The 20,869-nt window shown below is 33.8% G+C and overlaps 1 protein-coding gene and 1 long non-coding RNA gene across 2 annotated transcripts in view; one reads left to right on the top strand and one right to left on the bottom strand.

Moving 5' to 3' along the window:
- The window catches only part of EFCAB3 (EF-hand calcium binding domain 3), a 203,745-nt gene that overhangs the window by 139,132 nt on the left and 43,744 nt on the right, over window positions 1–20,869 (top strand). Inside the window, exons 37-43 of the mRNA XM_031965939.1 lie at window positions 6,620–6,670; window positions 7,522–7,650; window positions 11,097–11,183; window positions 13,329–13,382; window positions 14,173–14,277; window positions 16,489–16,542; window positions 18,111–18,212. Of these exons, the coding sequence (XP_031821799.1) occupies window positions 6,620–6,670; window positions 7,522–7,650; window positions 11,097–11,183; window positions 13,329–13,382; window positions 14,173–14,277; window positions 16,489–16,542; window positions 18,111–18,212 (582 nt within the window). The remainder of the gene's footprint in view (window positions 1–6,619; window positions 6,671–7,521; window positions 7,651–11,096; window positions 11,184–13,328; window positions 13,383–14,172; window positions 14,278–16,488; window positions 16,543–18,110; window positions 18,213–20,869) is intronic.
- The window catches only part of LOC116423283, a 132,326-nt gene that overhangs the window by 86,695 nt on the left and 24,762 nt on the right, over window positions 1–20,869 (bottom strand). The gene's annotated exons all lie outside the window — the stretch shown is intronic.

Below are 20,869 nucleotides of genomic sequence, written 5' to 3'. Positions count from 1 at the left end.
AATGCCTTAGTGTGATTTTAAGTTTTAATATCTTCAGATAATATTAAGATATTCGGAACACCTTTTTTTATGAAAATCTGAAAGAGAGGGCAGATAAGAAAAACAAACTTGGATCTTATTAATAAAGTCACTGACATATATATATCAACACTTCCACCAATATAAAATCTTCATATGAATCTTCTATTAACAATTCAGAAGCAATCGTAATGATGGCCTTAGTAAGGAATGAGCAGGTGTTTGCAAGAAATTTTCAACAATGGACCACATCTTTATCACTTTATAGTAGACTGAAAGATATAGAGACTATAAGATCAAATTTTGCTTATTGTTTGTTAATTCTGAATAAGTATTTTATTCATTACAAAGAAAAACCTTACAATCTATTTTCCAAGAAGGTATTTCCTATCCATATGTAAAAAATCCATCCATAGTTCTTGAAAGGTATAACAGAAACAATCCTGTTCAATGAACCTGATCGAAAATGTCAGATGAGGCATAAAGCAGGGATATGTGTTGTGACAAAAAGTATTCATCACTATGATGGAGATGCAGTGAAGAATCCAATGTGAAAAAGCATTCTTGATGGATGATTAAGTCCTCCAAATTACATCCCTTTTTAGAGATGACATTTTGCTGGCTTCATCAAAAACAGGAATATTGCACAGGAAAAGCTCTGAAACCACTCAAGAGGTTGTGCAAACTATCCACACACTGAAGGTTAAGTGTTGTGTCCTGCTTTCTAGAGCCCCCACACTGAGGTGATTAGGATATACCTTCCTAGTGGAGAAGTGATGAGGTGGGACTTCTGAGGATGGTGGGAAAATGAAGTCCGTTTATTTCAAGGGTCTTCCCCTTTTTACATAACAAAAAAAAATCTGAGCATGTCGGACCACATAAATAACTTGCTATTGTATGTAGTTTGCTACCTGTTATCACTCTGCTTCAATCTCAGCACAGGTTATCACTGCCCCCTGACTTCTCAGGAAGGCCAAGAACCCTTAGGGGAGATTGTAGTGTTCTCTTCTTTTCTAAAATATATGACGGTTCTCTGTGGGCAGGTTTCTTAGGGAGGTTTCTGGAGGCAGCCTTAATTTCTGTTCAGAGTAATAATCACCTCAAATGCAGCCAGGGATTTAAGTACAGTCTTTTAGGTGGCTTCTCAATCTCCAACTGACGCTCCCCTCTCAATCTTTTCAACTGAACTCTCCTGACTGAGATCAGCTGTTTTTATGCTCTTTTAGAGGTGTAAACTCAAAGGTTGACTCCTTCTCTGAGAGTGGGATTATGGAAGGTGTGAATTTGGATATCTCATACTGAACCCTGAAATCTCCCAAATGTGTGAACTAATGTGTGAGCTAATGTGTGAACTCTCAAAGGTGTTAACTTAAGCATTGTTTCTATCAATTCCATTGAGTTATCACCTTGTTTCAAGTTCTGGCTCATAAAAGGGAAAAGATCTCCCATTTTCTTTTTAGAACATAGGTGGTCATTACCTCCCTGACTTCTCAAGGAGGTGAGAATCCCCAAAAAGAAGGTGATTACTCCTTCCCTGACTGCTCAAAAAAGAAGTGAAAACACCATAAAAAGAAGGTGGTCACATCCTCCCTGACATCTCAGGAAGGGAGATGAAAACACCAAAGAAAATGGGAAATCAAATCAGACTAGCGGGTTTCTGAAGGGGCTCACCCTTAAAACAGGTATACATAAATTCATCAATATGGGAGGTATTACACATAATTACATAGATTACATAAGCATATAGCAATATAACATAGGCTAGTAGTAACGTAACAAATAACATGAATCAATATGAAGAATTTATACATGTCTATAAGTCCTAGAAATAGTCCAAAAGGAATCCATTGTCCATTAGTTCATGTGCCAAGAATCCAATAATTCCTGTTAGCTTTGAAGTACTACAATAGTCTCATCAACAATTTTTCATCTCAAAGAATACAATGATTCCTGCTGGTTTTCAAGTCCTTGAAACAGTCTCATCTTGTGTTAGGGAATCCAATGATTCCTGAAGATTTTAAAGTTCTTTTAACAATCTCATTGTCAGCTATGCTCTTTCAGTGTCAGATGTTTCTTAAATCTTCTCCTTTGTTTTGAGGTTTTTCTCTTTTTCTGTTTCTCTCTGATGGACAAGGCAAATACAGCTCATTGGCACCCATCTGATTCCTTCTCCATCTGTAGAAATATAAGCAAACCCTCTTCCCCAAGCAGTTAACCTATCTAATTCCCTTCTATTTACCACTTTTGGGATTTTTCCTCGTCATCTGGCAATTACATTGGAGCTGTTTGCACTGAACACTGCCCTGTTGGGTTAAAAAAACCTGTATTCTCCCCAACTGTAATCCTGATTGCTTTTCTGTTGGTTGACCACATCAGAGTCCTGAACTTCTAAAGACTCTCTGGGTGTAACCTCAGCTGCCATCATGCTCCACCTGTCTTTTGACTGATATCTTGGAGCTGGGCCCTGCCTCTCATTTCCCTGGGTCAATCTACATTCAGAGGCCCAGTGAAAGCCTCGGTTGCATTTTGGACATGGGATTTGGGGTTTTCTCTCACTCTGTCTTCTCATTCTATCTCCATATCTACAATGCACTCTCAAATGTCCAACTTTTCCACACTGAAAACATCGACGAGTTTCTCTAGAAGTCCCTTGCCAAGAGGGACCCTGTCTTTCCATGTTCATCATAGTTTGGGTATAATAAGCATTTGTGCCCACTGTGGCACAGCACCTTATGATCTCCTCTAAAGGAGCATCTTTGTCTAGTCCCCATATAATTCTTTTGCAAACCTCATTGGCATTTTCCTTAGCCAGATGTCTGGTCATTATTTCTGGATCTGCATTATCTCCAATGGTTGTTATTACAGCTGTTTGCAAACGTCCCACAAAATCCGCAAAAGATTCATTGGGACCTTGCTCTATTCTTGTGAAGGCTTCCCCTCGATCTTTTTGTCCTGGGAGGGAACCCAAAGCTTTTATTGCAGCCTTAGAAATTTGCTCATACACTGGTATGGGATAATAAATCTGTTCTGAATTCTCTCCATACTGACCTTCACCAGCTAATTGGTCAAAGCTATTTGTACATTAACTCCTGTTTGCCTAGTTCATTGGGCTTGAATCCTACATAATTCATGAAACTCCGAAAGCCACAACAAATTTTGTCCAGGTTCTAAACATGTCCTAGCTATGGATTTCCGATCGTTCGGGATTAAGATTTCATAAGACAAATTATCTAGTAACATTTTAATATAAGAGTATGTAGCCCCATAAAGAGTACAACTCTTTTTCAAATCTTTAATTTTTTCCAAATTAAAAGGAGTGTATCTTTTCCCTTTTTGACCTGAAGAGTCAAGCTTTTCAATAACAGAATATGCATTTATAAAAACAGATACATCTTGTCCTTCATTTTTTGCCTTAATTAATGCCTTTTCTAATCTTGTCATATTCTGCTTCACAGGAGATGCTGATTGTGTTTCTGCCTCTCCCCCTCCTCCTTCTCTCTCCACCCATGAAGGGTTAATTGAGAGGGGAAGGTCATGAGATGTGGAATGATCTAATTTTTCCTGCTGTGAAGTATCACACTCAAAATTGTACTTAACTCCATTCTTACCCAATTCTTCCTCCTTTTCACCTAGTTTAGTTGGAACCTCCCCTTCCTGCTCTTTCTTCTTTTTCTTCATTCTAACACTTATGTAATTTCTTATAGCCAGTTGTATTAAATTGTATGTAATAAGTGTGTCTTTGGAAATTGAGTCAGGTCCATTTTTATTGCAGAATTGACAAAGATCCTCTTCTACTAATTTCCACTCCATTGAGTTTGGATTAGAATTGTAGTATCTGGGCTGAAGGGTCTTATATCTTATTCACAGTTTCCCCACTGACTGTGACCCTCTACAGATAAGTAAATGAAGAATGTCCATTACACAAATCATGACATGCCTTTATGTTATAAATTTAGCTTATCTCTAAATGTATATATCTGGGAGAAAAAATAATGATGGACTAATTTGTCCCAAAGTTGAAGAGGAAGAAGAATAGGCTAGGAAAAGTAAAATTCCATTAATTATACCAAATTTCATCTGGAAACAAAGACCCTTTTTTAAAAATACCAACATTTTGCCAGCATTCCTTCTAGCAAAACAGAATACAAAACTCTCTAAAGAATTAAAATTGAATATTGCATGCAGAGAAAAAGAGAGGTGCCTAGTAGATGTTACTAAGCTACAACATGTAACCAATGAGGAACTTTAAAAAAAAAAAAAAGCTAGATCTTGTTATCACAAGAGAAGAGTGAGTTATTAACAAATGGATAAACAAAGTGCTCCATTGGTATCATCACAATGTCAGCACAGGGCAAAAAAAGCTACCAGCAAGTTGGTTAGTAGCCCTATGGCAAATTTCTGGGAAGACATGGACAAAAGTTACACAAGATATGCAGACATGGATGGGTTGCTGATATACTTAGGAATTAAAAGATGTAATCTCAATATTTTAGAGAGAGGTTAAGTGATTTACCTGAGGTGATATAACCACTAATCACATGAGGTATAATTTAAATCCAAATGTCAGATGCCAAGTTTAGCATCCTGCCATCTGCATCTTTGCAACAGCTCTCAAACAGATCCATTTGACTATATTTGAGCATTATGTCATAGAGGAAAATTCACTAAGAAAGCTTTTGTACTTTGATGGTTATATTTGGTTAAAAATAGGACTGTCCTTAACTGAGAAAAAGATGACTTCTCCTAATAAAAATGGATAAGGTAAGGATACGCATTGTCACCTCTTTATTTAGTTTTATTTGGTCTACTTGTTATAATATAAAGATAAATTGAAGAAAGAAATATACAGGCAGAACAAAAATTAAATTATCAATTTTTACAGATGATATGACAGTTTAGTGAGATAATCCTGGATATTCAACTAAAATTAATTGAAACAATTTGAATAAAGCAGAAAAAATATAAAATAAAATCACAGAAATTTTCAAATTTTATATTACCAACAAAACAAAGCAAGAAGGGATTTTTAAAGATATTCCATTAAAAATAACTATAGAATTATAAAATCCTTAGAAGTCCAGCTAACAAGACAGAGAAATTGTATGTATATCTCTAAAAATTTTATAGAAATGTATTATTAAATAAATGGGGAAATCATAATTACTCATGCTTGGGCTGGGTGAATATAATTTAAAATGACAATATTAGCTAAATTAATGTCCTTATTCAGAAAATTTGGAGAAGCAGTTATATTAATTCAATATTGGTGAAACTATAAATTGGTCCAACCATTCTGAAAAGTAATTTGGGGCTAAAATAAAAAGTAAGTAGATTTTTCATATCATTTGATGCGTCTGTGGATCTTCTTAGTTTATGTCATAAAAAAATCAAATGAAAAAGAATAAAGACTCAAAGATACTAAATAAAAATGTATATCATCACTTTTAGTATATTATAGCAAAAAACTAGAAACTTACACAGGGTACATCAATTGGAAAATGCATGATGAAATTATATTTAAAATTGAAGCTCTGACTTCAAAATGTGATGAATCCTAATTCTCACCCCTTGCCAGAAAAATTATAGCCTTTATCTAGGGGTGGGAGTCAGGAGAAGTGGGGAAAAATTGTAACAGGGTTTTGCAAGGATTAATGTTGAAAAATTATCCATGCACATCTTTTAAAAATGAAAAAGCTTTAATAAATAAAAAAGAAATGCAAAATAATATGTATTTTCGCATATGGCCAGTGTAATGTTTTTCTTAGCAACATTTTTATTGGTTATTTGTTATAAACTAAAGTTATTGTTAGGGGGAGGAGACTGATAAAACTGATAAAAGTTATGAAGAGGAGAAATAAGTAATGAGAGTAATGCAAAAAATGTTTAAAAAAGGAATAAAATAAAATTATCAATGAAAGATATATAAAATATACAGAAAAGAGCAAGAATTAAAACAGAGAAGCACAATGTTGGAATGATCTTATGGAATTTATCATATATCTTTTAAAACAAGTGAAAATATTTGTGGGCAGGAGTTGTGAAAAGCTTGTGAGAAGTGAAGGTCCTTTTTTATCATAAATATTTGAAAATCCTCTACTTTTTTTTCCTTTCAAATTTGATAATACTCAGTTTAACTCGATCTTTTTAATATAGATTTTTCTCCTTTGCTTTTTGGAATATCTTATTCTTTGTTCTCCAGTGTCATCCTGGAAAAAAAAAACCAAGTGATACATAATAATGATTCACAATTTCAGATACCAAAAATAATTTCCAAATCAGTATTGTCTACTACTTCCTTAAAAAAAAAAAAAAAAAAAAAAAAAAGTACCCGGGGAAGAACTTGCGAAATATCCATTTGGAGCAAAGTTTTTTCTATAATAAATGTTCTTTTCACTATAATGGATTGTGTTACACAAAGTCAGAAAATTTTCTTATTAATGAAAGAGATGAATTCATTCCCTGGAGAGTTGTTGCTTTACTTCATTCTCATTTGGTGGAACAAGAAAGATTTCGTACTTGGTTTTTAAAATGATGAACTTTGTGCTATTATTGTAATTCTCTGTTACTTCCTCTATGACCTGAATTGTACCTTCTCTTAAAGCCAAAAGGAAGATGAAGCCGAAAACGATGAATGTCAAGCAGATTCCCCGTGGTGAGAAAAATTTAATTTCTTCTTTTATTGTAATATAAATTCTATTAACTTTCCAATTTCTTGCTTCAGCATTTTGACCTCATGACCTAAATTTACTTACTGCCCCACTGAAGGAGGCAATTCACCAGATTCTGTCACTGTAGAGAATTTCCATCCTCTTGGCCAAAAGTATTTTTATTAACTGTCTGCTTTGCCAGAATCCATTAGCCTTGACCAATTTATTCCTTACCGTGTAAGGAATTTTTTTTCTCTCGTAAAGATTGTCAGGGTCTCTTAACTCAAAATGACAACAACAGATCATCTTCCAAGCTCTCTCCCATTGACTCTCCTGGGTGCCCTTAAAGGTTGTCACTGAGCCTTTCAAAATGAGTTTGGAGTACTTTTGGAAAGTGCCTTATATATGTGAATTGTTATTCGTATTATCTCCCCCTCAGACTAAGAATGATGAATCCAGTTCTGAAATTCACTGAATAATTGTATTTACCTTTGGACTTTATACACTTTGTCCTTCCTAAGAACAATTCTATGTTTTTCTTATTTGTCTTCTCCATTAGACTGTGAACTCCTTGAGGACAGGGAGGAGGGCTTTTGGTTTCCTTGTTATTCCCAAGACTTAGCACAGTCCCTTTCACTGTGAACTGACACTTAAAAACCTGCTTGTTGGCTTGACTTGGTTTGGAATCCCTATGATTTAGTACAGGATTTAATAAATGCTTAATTGATTATTATATATATATATATATATATATAATTATATATATAATTGATATATTCTATATTATATTCTATATATATTCTATATTCAATTATAGAATTGATCTATATTCTATATATTTTTTTTCTTTCTGAAGGAAGAAATATTGATATTGACAGCCTGGATAAGGTTCTGGGAAATGTGAGGATCAAGGTCATAGATGGAGAAACTACTGGAGCTCCAACTCCTCCAAGAGAGAACCTATTGAGTAACCTGCCTGTTGAAGGTGAGTACTTCTCATGCTTCAATGTGCTTTTGGGGAAGCTTGGATTTCCTATATGAGAATTTCTGAGAGAATCATGATTTAGTTCACATGAAAAAAAGAAGAAATATCTATAGAAAAAATATCATAATGTATTATGAATTATTATCTCTGACTGTAGCTTCAAGTCAAAAGTTTCCTAGAATGCCATTGAGTAGAACACAAAAATGGAAAATTTTTTATTCTTTATCACAGGTCCCACATGAGCTGCCTAGTGGCCCTCTTTAAGGAAAAAAGCCCAGTACGAGTCCTAACCAACCAGATAAAATTTTCTAGTACTGAACTGGGACTCAGGAAGACTTATATTCCAATTCTGCTTTTGACAATTATGATATGATCCTGGACAAGTCACTTGTCCTCATTTAATCTCTCCTTCCTCATCTGAAAAATGGGGATAGTAATAGCGTCTGTTACATAAAGTTGTTGTGAGAATCAAATGGAAAAAAAAATGAACATATATGTATATATATATACATATATATAAATATAGTATTGCAAATATGAGAATACTATGTAAATGTAGCTATTATTTCAAAAGATCCATATTTTCATTGTCCTAAGTAAACCAAGTATATTATAACCCACTTAGTTTGTGCTAACAAACTAAGTAGATTATAACCATGTACACTCCTTTCATCTTTTTTGGCAAAATAAAGTAAAAATCCTCTAGTGAGTAACCTTCTGAAGAAGATCCCCTATCAAATTAGCCTTCATGGTCTTATACAGGAGAATATTAAAGATTTACTAGTTGTGTCTTTAAAATTTTATCTCACCATGGAAATGGAAGACATACATTAAAAGCTACTTAAAAATTAGCCTGCAGCTATAAAAGCTCAACAGAGCCTCTCTTTACTGAGAGTCAGAAAACTAAAAGAAAAAATAGCTCTCCTTTTCCTTTGTTATCAATTTTTTTAAATGGCAGTTTCCCTACTCATACTAGGGATGGATATGGAGATCACTTAATCTAGTTCATGTCACAGAGGAGGAAGGTAGAGACCAAGAGATAGGAAGAAGCCGGTTCTTTCCATCTTACTTTCAAAAAATCCTGAATCTTTTATGCCAAAATAAAATGTCTGATTATATATAAATTATATCAAACCCATCTTCAGAAAAGGGGAGAGGAGGGAAATGGGGAAAAAAATTCAAAACTCAAAATCTTATAAAAATGAGTGCTAAAATTTTTTTTGACATGTAACTGGGGTGAAAATAAAATGCTATTTAAAAAATAAAGGAAAAGAAGAAGAGCAAAACAATTGAAGATGAAAAAGCTTGGTCTTGACCCCAAAGAAGATATATGAGAAAATACTTTCTTTCCCTTGATCTATTAGAGAGGTTGGAGATCAGGGGAAGGAGAAAAGAAGAGTGTCCATGGATGTGTGGAACATTACTTATGTCAAATTTTAAAAATATATTAAGTTTTTTGTTTGTTTGTTTGTTTTTTGCTGAGGCAATTGAGGTTAAGTTACTTGCCCAGGGTCACACAACTAGGAAGTGTTAAGTGCTGAGAGTAGATTTAAATTCAGGTCTTCCTGACTTCAGGACTGGTGCTCTATCCACTGCACCACTTAGCAGTCTCTTTAAGTTCTTTTTTTTTTAATCTGATTATAATATAAGTTCTTCTGATATTCAGTAGTAAAGAGAAGAGAAGTTCCTTGATTGATTGTGAGGTAGCTCTGTAGTACAATGAATATAGAGCTGAATCCAGAATCAGAAGAAGCTATTTTCAAAGCCTTAGATATGTACTAGCTGAATAATTCTTTTTGTTGCAACAATACAGTTGTTTCATTGTGATCCCAAGTTAAGTTTTGTTGGCAAAGATAGTGGAGTAGTTGGCCATTTCCTTCTCCAGCTCATTTTATAGATGAGGAAACTGAGGCAAATGGGATTAAGTGACGTGCCCAGAGTCACAAGTTACTAAGGGTCTGAAGCTAGATCTTAACTCATGAAAATGAGTCTTCCTGGTTTCACACCTGGCATATTTATATGTGTGGACATGTGTATACATATATGTTATATGTATGTGTGTCCTCTTTGCCACCCAGCTGTCCCAGGAAAGTCATTTAATTTCACTCAGCATCAGTTTCCTCAATTTTAAAAGGAAGATAATAGCACTTGCCTCCCAAGGTTTTTGTGAGAATAAAATGAGTTAATATTTGTAAAGCTTTATGTAAATGCTAACTATTTTTATTGCTTTTATTATCATCAGTTTATCGATTGAGTTTTCTTCACTGGTCAGCTGTACATTATAAATTATACTTTAGGGAAAATAGGATAAAATTCCACATAATAATTTGAGTTCAACGAAAACTTGAATTCCTCTGGCTTTATCTCCATAGTTTCAGAATATAATATAATACTCTTTTTGTGAGACATACATTCAGATTTGTAAGTCTGAATACTTAGTATGTGCCTTGTCTGATAGATAATGGAACACAGTCATCCAGAATGAATTTATGGAAAACTTGAAAACTATTAAATGTGAGTGAGAAGTAATGATGAAAAGGCAGGAAAATGTCAATATCTTTCACAGAAATCCATGAGAAGGAAGCATGGCATAGTGGATAGAGGTATCACATTAGAGTAAACAAATTCTATATTCAAATCTCGCCTCTGACACTATTTGTGTGACTAAGCATTTCCCTTCTCTGGGAGCTTTCTAAACAGTCTATCTAAAAACAATTTGTTGAACTAAGATAAAGATGTGGTTTTGTGAGTATAGAGAAAAAGGGATAGATGTGAGAGATGTTATGGAGGGAAAAGTGGCAAGATTTGGCAGCTGACAGATTTGGCAACTGACCAGATATGGCGTGGTGAGAAAGAATAAGGATTACAGAATTATAACTGGGACAGTGACTATTTGAAACTAATTGGATATGGAGTGGAGGGTGGAGGAGAAAAAGTTCAGGAGCCCAGGATAACAATTGTGACACTACCTATTATTAAATGATCACCATTTAAACTCACTTGCAAGCCTGCCATATACTCCATGCTCTTTGTAGAGCAAGTCTTGAACTTTGTGGAATGTAATATGTTATGTTCTTGTTTCATTTTTCCTAAATTTGCAACAGACAATATTCTAGGTCTCCCAAGAGTGGGATTATATTCAGAGGCGTAGAAACAGAATAAAGGCAAAGATAACTTGTGTAGCTTAATACATCATTAGTTTGATCTTTGTGAGACAATAGTCTCAGCCATTTCACCTTCTTCAGCGTAGGCCTCTTCAGTCTAGGATATTTCCCTGAACCAGAAAGGAATAATTTCTATTTCTGAAAACCCAAGTGACTTTCAGTTTTTGTGTTAGCTTATCTCAAAAACTAACTCTCCTCTTCTTGAGATGATTTCTTTTACCCTTGAGTCATTACATATGCCTCTCATTCCCATCTTTCATCCTTCTCATCTTTTATAAACAGAAAACCTGGAAGATTTCCTGAAGGAAATAGGCATTTCCTCCACCCAAGTTGGACGTCGGGATCTCCTGAAACACCTGCCAATTGATGGTGAGTGTTCCAGCTTACCCTATGGCTTGCATGTGTGAAAATGTCTGATCCTTTTTTAAAAGACAGGTGCCTCAGACTACCCCTAGGCCAGACTTCTTCAGTGTCAGTGGAAGCCTAGTGCCTTCGTTAGATCCTAAGAAGGTGATCCTAAACTCTGCTGTTCTGGCCAACCTAAAAATGATGCCTTTTAGTTTTGTGAGTTCAGTTTTTCATGTTTATCTAAATTTTGCCTGGGCTACTATTAAAAGGCCTGAAGTTCAAAGCTCAGATTTGTTGTTTCTCTCAATGGTTAGGACTCAAAGAATCTTTGTTGCCCTTCCATCTTGTATAGAGTAAGCATTTGTGTGTAAAAGAAATGAAAAATAAAAGAGCATAGTAGGCACTTGAGACATCCCATAGATACTGTGCATAGAATCAGGAAGAGCAGATAAATGCAGCCTCAGGCACTGACTGTGTAATCCTGGAAAAGTCATGTAATCTCTGATTGCCTCAGTTTTCTCATTTATAAAATGGAAATAATAATCCTAACTGGGCCCCAGGTTGTTGTGTAGGTAAAATGAGTTAATATTTTAAAGTACCTTGCAACTAAATAAAGCTATAGCCACACAGTTAAATAACTTGAAATAAGCAAACAAAGAAGCTGGTGGAGTTGGTCTTATTATACATCCAACAGCAATAAGAAACATGATTTCAAGGACTGTTTGGTCTTCCTTTATTGTAGAATTGAAGATAAGTATCCAGGATAAGGGATAGTTGCCAGTGATGTATAAATTATAGAAAAATCATATGCGTTTATTATCAGAAATAGCCTCTTCAAGAAAAAAATATTGGTAGGTGCTAGGATTGACGAGCATCCAAAATCATTGCAAAAAAAAAAGAAATAGATTATATTTTAATACATGAGAAAAGAGTTATTATTGATGTAAGAGTAAGTCCTATGTCAGCTCTGAACAATTAAGACTACTGTCTTATCAAAAAAATACATATATAAAAAGAACATGTTTGTTATAATATTCTGGATATGATGCTGCATATGATATATAAAGAATGAATAAAATAATATGAAATCCCTTTCTGAACTTACTGAAAAAGAGACATGATATACAGTTGAAACAAATGAATCTTGAATTATTTAAACAACAAAAAAAATGGAAAACAGGCATCAGAAATAATACAAAAGACAATTAAAAGGCAGAAATTCAACCAATCTAAATCTCTAGCCACAAGAGGAAAATCAATGAGTCCATAAATATTTGACTGACATAGCAAGTGAAGAAAATGACAACACTAATTTTAGTTAGTGTTAAACATATTATAAATACATTTATTAATTTTAGTTAATAAACGTATTTATAAAATCTCATAGAGAAGACTTATGTACATTATTATAAAGCAATGTGGTCTCATAAAGCCTAGACAAAGTTTAGCTATTTTAAAGAACTTCATAAGGAATTTCTCTGAGGATGGTAATCTTTGGTACATCTCAGGATAAATATAGAATAATAAATAAAAGAAAATTGAAAAGATTTCTAATGATGACAATAATTATGAAAACCAATAGAGAAAGAACATGTAACCAAACCCTAATTTATTCAACCATCCCCAATTGATGGGCATTCACTCAATTTCCAATTCCTTGCCACCACAAAAGAGCTGCTATAAACATTTTTGAACCTGTGGATTCTTTCCCCCAGTTTTATGTTCTCTTTGGAATATAGGTCCTGCTGAATCAAAGGTTATGCACAATTTTATAGCCCTTTGGACCTAATTTCAAATTGTTCTCTAGAATGGCTGGGATCAGTTCATACCTCCATCAATATTATTAGTGTTCTAGTTTTCATACATCCCCTCCAACATTTATCTGTTCCTATAATCTTAGTTAATCTGATAAATGTGAGGTGGTACCTCAGAATTATTTTAATTTGAATTTCTATAACCAATAGAGCATCTTCAGAAGAATCTATGTTAATGAAAGGGATGAATTTATCTTCTTGAGAACTCTTCTTTCTTCATTCTCTATTGATAGAGCAAGGAAGAAAAAGGACAATTTTTGTAGGCTTGGGTTTTAAAAATGATGAACCTTATGCTATTATTGTAATTCTCTGTTACTTCCTCTATGACCTGAAATTGTACCTTTTCTTAAAGCCAAAAAGAAGGTGAAACCAAAAAAGATAATGAATGCCAGGCAGAATCTCCGTGGTGAGAAAACTTTTATTTCTTTTCTTATTGTAACATAAATTCTATTATCCTTCCAATGTATTGACTTAGCATTTCTGTCTCATGACCTTCTTTATGTACAGCCCCCCTGGAGGAGGCAAATCACCCGATTCTGTCACTGTAGAAATTTTCAGAATCCTTAGCCAAAAATATGCAGCTTAGCTTTGCCAAAACCCATCAGCTTTGGCCAATTCATTTCCTACTGTGTACTGTGAAGGCTTCTCTTAAAAAAAAATTGTCAAGGTCTCTTGGACCGGGATCACAGCTACAGATCATCTTTCCAAGCTCTCCCAGTGAGTCTTCATGTGTATCCTTAGAAATTGCCATGGTGTCTTTCAAAATGATTTTGGAGAGCATTTGAAAAGTATTTTATTTATGTAAATTGATATTTTCATTACCTCACCCTCAAACTAGAAATGATGGATCCCAGCTCTGAAATTCAAGAATAAATGTATTTACCTATAGATTTTATACAATTTGTTCCTCTTTGGTATAACTCCATATTGTTCTTATCTGTCTTCCTTATATGCACTTTGACCTCTTTGAGGACAGGGACAGTGCTTTTGATTTTTCTTCCCACCACTTAGTGGGATATATATAATAATAATATATATATATTATATGTAATAAGCATTTAATAAGTGCTTGTTAACTTCACTTGTAAATGCTTGTTGACTTGATTTGGCTTATCCCCACAATTTAGTATAGACCCTAGCATATAAAAAGAATTTAATAAATACTTGATTATATTCTTCTTTTCTTCTTTCTGAAGAAAGGAATGTTGATATTAACAACTTGGACAAAATTCTGGGAGACCTGGGGATCAAGTTCACAGATAGAGAAATTAAGGAGTTATTGCGTAACCTGCCAATTGATGGTAAGCATTTCTCATGCCCCTGTGTACTTTTGAGGAAGTTTTGATTTCCTGTCTGAGAATTTCTGAAAGGAAGGATCCTTTTTTTTAGTTTTTAAAATTTAGTTCACATCAAAGATAGAAATAATTATGAAGAAAAGCAATCTAATGTGTAGTATATGATGAAATACTATCTCTGACTAACCCTCTAGGTAGGAGTCTCCCAGAATACCACTGAGTAGAACACAAGAATAATAAACTTACTTTTTACCACAGGCCCAACCTGAGGTGCCTAGTGGTCCTCTTTAAGAAGAAAAACCCAATGTGAATAAGGAAGTCCTAACCAGACTAATGAAATTTTCTACTACTGAAGTTGGATTCCAGAAGACCCGAGTTCAAATCCTGCTTTAGACAATTAAAGTATAATCCTGAAGACAAGTCACTTGTCTTTACTTATCTATTTCATCTTTAAAATCAGCATAATAATAGCAACTTGTACATAAAGTTGCTTTGAGAATCAAACGAGAAAAAATATGTAAAAATATAAATGTATATAATGTAGCAAATTTTAAGTATTAAATACTTTATTAAATATTAGAGTATTCTATATTCTATAATCTTACATATTTCAAGAATCTATGAATAGTATGAGGATTCCTTCCACCAACACATTTTGCAAATGTTCTCTCATTTCTGAGGGGGTTTTTAAGAGTCACTTATGGCCCAAATGTAAAAATGAATCCTATAACTAAATTAAATTGATACCTGTAAATCTACAATGAGAGTAGTAGTTGATGAAATGCACATGGATTGTTGAAGAAGAATCAACAAGCCTTAGCAATTGATTGGTGATTTGAAGATGATTCTCAGAGGGTTTTTGTTGTTGTTCAGTTGCTTTTCAGTAGTGTTCTATTCTTTGTTGACCCCATTTGGGGTTTTCTTGGCAAAGAAATTGGAGAGATTTGCCATTTCCTTTTCCATTTCATTTGCCAGATGAGAAAACTGATGAAAACAGAGGTAAGGGATTTACCCAGGAGACAGATAATAAATATCTGAGGTCTGATATGAACTCAAGAAGATGATTCTTCTTGACATCAGGTCTGACACTCTCTCCACTGCTACATACCTGGCAATGATTCCTATAGCACTGAACTTAGCAGAGTTGCTGTGAGGCTTAAGTGAGATCATTTATGTAATAGATGTTGTACATTTTAAAGGGATATATAGATGTCATTTAATTACCACATTCAACTTGAATAGCATAAAGTTTTCCTTTAGTTAGATACTTCAATTTCTAGACTTTTAACAGTGAGCCTACTAAATGGGATTATTCTCCTAAAGGACCCATACCTGTTTCCATTTGAATAACTTATATGCTATTTAATAATAAAGTTAAATACTGTTTCATAGAAATGTGTCTCACATTTAACCAATTAGATGAAATAAATTTGTAAAGATACATAAAATACTAACTACACCTGAGATTGTGGAGAGATCTCTGAAAGAAAAAAATTAGTTCTTCTTTTGCTTCTGTGATTAAAACTTTTTTAAAAAGGAGTTTCCTAATGTACAGGGTCATATATGCTGAGAAGTCTCACTCCTTCGTTTCACAAAGAAGGAAATTGAAACCAAGAGATAAGAAGGGGCCATTTCTTTGCATCTTATTCCTAAAATGTCCTGAATCTGAACTACAAATATATAATATTTGATTACAATAAAAGTTTTTCTGATATTCATTAGCAAAGAGAAGGGATGTTCCCTGAATGACTTTGTGAAGTCGGTGCATGGTATTAGATACAGGGTTAAAGACAAAATCAGGAACACTTGGGTTCAGAGTCTTAGACAAGTACTTGCTGCATAACCTAGGCAAGTTATTTAATCTCTCTGAACCTCAGTTTCCTCATCTGCAAAATGGACATAATAGCACCCACCTTGTGGGGTTTTAGTGAAGATAAAATGGGTTATATTTGAAAAACAATTTGCAAACATTAGAGCTTTATGTAAAGGCTAAATATTAGTATTACTATTATTATCAATTTACAGATTTAGACCTTTTTATTTTTAGATATCTATTATATAAATTAATCTTTAGAAAAATTAAATTAAAAAAGATTATCTGAGTTCAGAAAAAATTGTTGAATTCCTCTGACTTACTTCTCATTTGAAAATGTAATGTTATTTTTGTGAGGCTCTGCCTCCTCAGGTCTCTATCTAACCTCTCTGCCTTATCTACAGGTTTTGGAAGGGTCAACCTGAATCAACTTTTGAATAATATAAAATCTATTAAAGGTGAGTAAAAAGTTGTGATAAGAAGGTAGATTAAAAATGGTTTCTCAAAAATTTTCAGAAAAATCCATGAGGAGAAGCATGGCATAGTAAATAGAAATATAGTCTTAGAGTCAAAAAGTCATGGATTCATTAGCTACTTCTGACACTTACTAGCTGTATGATTATAGGGCAAATTACTTCCCTTCTCAGGCAGCTTCCTAAATAGCATATGTTACAAATAATTTCTTGATCTGCATAGGCAGAGATGAACAATTTGTAAACATTTAAGTGCCTATAGTACTTGTATTAGGCCCTGGTGATGAAAATACAAAACAATGAAATAATTCCAGCTTACAAAGAACTTCCTTCTCTTGGAAAAAATAACATGTACTCATGTAAATATATACATAATAAATAAAATACAATTTGTGAGGGAAGGTACTAACCTCCCTCAGGAGAGCCTCCTCATAGAAATCAGAGATTGTGATTCACTTACCTTGAAGGAGGAGAGAGGGACTCTGAGGCAGAAATAAGAAGATCCTGGGGAATAGCTGGTAATATAATAGAGACAGAAAATGGAAGTCCATGTACAGAAAATAAGCATGGGACAGTGAAACATAGTAAGACTAGAAAAATAGGTTGGGGCCAGGCTGTAAAATCCATAGAGACCAGAGTTCATCTATTTGATCCAGGAGAAATAGGGAAATGGGAATTCATTGAGTAACATTGTCAGTTGTGCTTGAACAGAATCACATTGGCAGTTTTACCAAAGATGAATTGGAGGAGGAAGAGAATACCCATGAAACAGGGAGACCGATTAGAGGCCATTATAACAACTCTTCAAGTGAGAGGTGGATGGTGATTTGAGCTAAGGATATAGCTATGTGAATAAAATAAAAGGGAGTAAATGTGAGAGATATTATGGAGTGAGAAATTGCAAGATTTGGCAACTTGATTGGATATGGGGTGGTGAGAAAGTCAGCTGTCCAGAATAACAACTGTGAACACTCTCTATTTTGGATGAATGTGTTAAATGATTATTAATCTATTTAAATTCACTTACAAGGTTGCTAAATTTTCTCCAGTCCCTTTATAGCAAGTCCTGAATTTTCTGTAACATAACATTCTATGCTGCTCTTACTTCACTTTTCCTAATGTTAAGACAGACAACATTCTAGATCTTCACATCAGGGATGAAAAGCTGAATTATATTCAGAGGAGCTAAAGATAAAGATAAAGATTGGAATAAAGACAAAGATAACCAAGCCCTACTTTTTTTTAAGCTAAATCTGTGTAGCTTACTACATCACTGATTTGTCAGCCTTCAGCAGACAACTGCCTTAATGATCATTTCACATTCTTCAGTGTATAACTCTTCAGTCTAGCATAGTCCCCTGAATCAGAAGGAAGCAATTCTATTTCTGAATTCCCAGATGACTTTCCCTTTATGTTTTGGTTCACTTCAAAGACTAACTCTTTACTTCTTGAATTTGGAGAAGATAGAACACAGGAATTAGTGGCGTCTTTCACCCTCTGACACTAAATATTCTTGCATTCCCATCAATCACCATTCTTATCTTTGTAAACAGAAAACATTGATGCTCGAAACCTAGAATACTTTCTGAAGGACATGGGAATCACACTCAGAAAAGATAAATATCAAGATTTCTTGAAACACCTGCCAGTTGATTGTAAGTGTTCTAGATTACATCATGGCCACAAGGGGAACTTGGGCTTGCTTGTGTAAAAATGACTGATACATTCTAAAGTAGATGACTTCTCTCCCAAACCAACCCCTGAAGTTCTTCAAATTCAGTGTAAACACAAAGATTAACTAATGGAAAATAATAACGTTTTTACCAACTAGGAAATCTAAGGAATGGTAAAGAGAAAGGGGAGTAAGTAAAATGAATAGAAGAATAAAAATAAAGGAAGTGGGTAGGGGAAGGTAGAAGAAAATAGAGGTAAGGAGTGACTGAAAAATAACCCAATATTGCCTCAAATGGAAACTGATCTTATTTCCACCCAAACAAAGTAGGCTAGCATAAGGGCTGAGAATTCTGGACCAAAAGAGCTGGAGGAGTGTGACAGAAAATCAAAGGCAAATTTTCTCAGTTAATTTGTCTCAGGACAGGAAGATAAAGAATTTGTCAACATGAGGTGATACTCCACACTCAAAGTTTCAAGTTTAAAAGGTAATCAGAAAAATGAAGGAAACATTTTTCTGTCTTTTATTAGACTGTGAGAAGGCAAGCCTAGACTGCTACTCTGGCCATCTAGAAGTAATCAGTAAACAGTGTCCTTTAGATTTAGGAATTCCCAGTATTTCATATTTGTTTACACTTTATCTGGGCTAGTGTTAAAAAGGACTCTTCAGATTCCTCCAAAGAGGAAGTGTAGTGTCATGGAAAGGACTAGATGGAGAATCAAGAGCTGAAGTTCAAAGTTCAGCTTTGTTGTTATTCTCTATAGGTAGAATCCAAAGAATCTTTGTTTCCCTAACCACCTTGTGTAGAGTAAGCATTTTAAAAATGGGTATTTGTGAGTGAGTGAAAGGAAAAGTAATAGAGCACTGTAGGCACTCAAGGCAGCTAATTAGTTCTGTACAGCATCAAGAAGACCTGAGATCAGTGTGGCCTCAGAAAGTAACCCTGGGAAAGACTTAACCTCCCTGAATGTCAGGTTCCCTTCTCAGAGTTGTTATAAGTACACAATGAATTAATATTTGTTAACTTCTGAAGTCAGGGGGATCTGGATTCAAATTTGATCTCAGACACTTAACACTTCCTAGCTGTGTGACCTTGGGCAAGTCACTTAACCCCAACTGCCTCAACAACAACAACAACAACAATAACCAAATATATATATATATATATATATATTATATATGTATATATATTTGTAAAGCTCTTTGCAACTAAATGAAAACTATAGTCACAAAATTCAGTGCTTGAGAGGAGGCAAACAAAGAAGAAGCCAGTGAACTTGATTTTATCATACATCCAGAAGCAACAAGAAACATAATTTCATGGAACATTTGCTCATCCCTTAAAGTAGAACTTAGGATAAGTAAAGAAGAATAAGGTTAAGAAAAGAGAGATGCTAGTGATATGTAGTATAGTTTATGGAAATTTTATACATTTGTTATCAGGAACAGCTTCTTCAAAAATATAATTTCTGGGTGTTAGAATTTCAAACATCAAAGAACAAACAAAAAGATTAAAAATAGAAAAAATAACAAAAAAATTGAACTAGATTATGTCTAACAGGTAAGAAAAAACTTATTATGTAAGAGTACTCATTGGATCAGCTGTGAATAATAAAGCTCACTGCCTTTTCAAGAAAAAAGATAAGAATATAACAAGAGTAGCTTAGCTTCTTGTTATAATAATCTGGTTATGATTCTTAATATCACATGTCAAGAATTTATAAAAACAAATAAAAATCATTTAGTGATTAGTGAGAAAGAGAATATGGTATACATTCAATCATGAATTATTTTAAAAAGTAATAAACAAAATAGAAAATAATTATCAAAAATGACATGGGATGACAAAGTTTGACCACTCTAAATCTGTAATGAGGAAAAACAAACAAGCTCTGTAAGCTTGTAAGTTAGGAAATGTTTAATTTTCATGCCAAATGCAGAAATATGGCAACATGAGTTGAGGATGGCAAAAAAATGTTTCAGTTAATAAACTTCTTTGTAAAATATTTTAGAGAAGGATGATGGACATAGTCATTAGCAATATTGTTTTATGAAGGAAACAGAAACTATGGAAAGTTAAAGTAATTTAAAGAAAACTTTGTAAGGAATTCCACTAAGCATGGTAATCTCTAGAACAGTCAAGGATAATTGTAAAATAATAAATTAAAGAAAATGAAAAAATATATCTAATGATTACTGTACCAAATAATCAAGGACTATAACAAGAAAACATTTATGCCCAAATATCACAGTATAAGATTAGTTTATAGGAGAAAGGAAAATAACATTTAAAAACAACCAAGATAAGAAAAATTTCCCATTTGCACCAGATATATATCATAGAGATTTGTTCAGAAGAAGATGTAGTCTTAAAAGTCCTGCTGAATGAATGTACAGGCTATCACAAAAGTCTTTGTGAAATTTTAAGTTTTAATAACTTTAAACTATTCTAAAACTTTTTAGAATAACCTCTCTAGAAAAGATATTTGAATGAAAGGGGAAGTATATGGGGAAGAATCTTGAATTTTATTAATGCCAAAAAAAAATGACCAATAAAATATCAAGTCACTGTCCTGTATGCCTACTATCCCACCAATACAAAATCTTTATGTGAGTCATCTATACACAATCCAAGAGCAT

The sequence above is a fragment of the Sarcophilus harrisii genome, chromosome 4 (genome assembly GCF_902635505.1).
Source record: "Sarcophilus harrisii chromosome 4, mSarHar1.11, whole genome shotgun sequence".
NCBI classification, from domain to species: Eukaryota; Metazoa; Chordata; class Mammalia; order Dasyuromorphia; family Dasyuridae; genus Sarcophilus; species Sarcophilus harrisii.
This window is presented reverse-complemented; position numbering and strand designations above follow the sequence as displayed.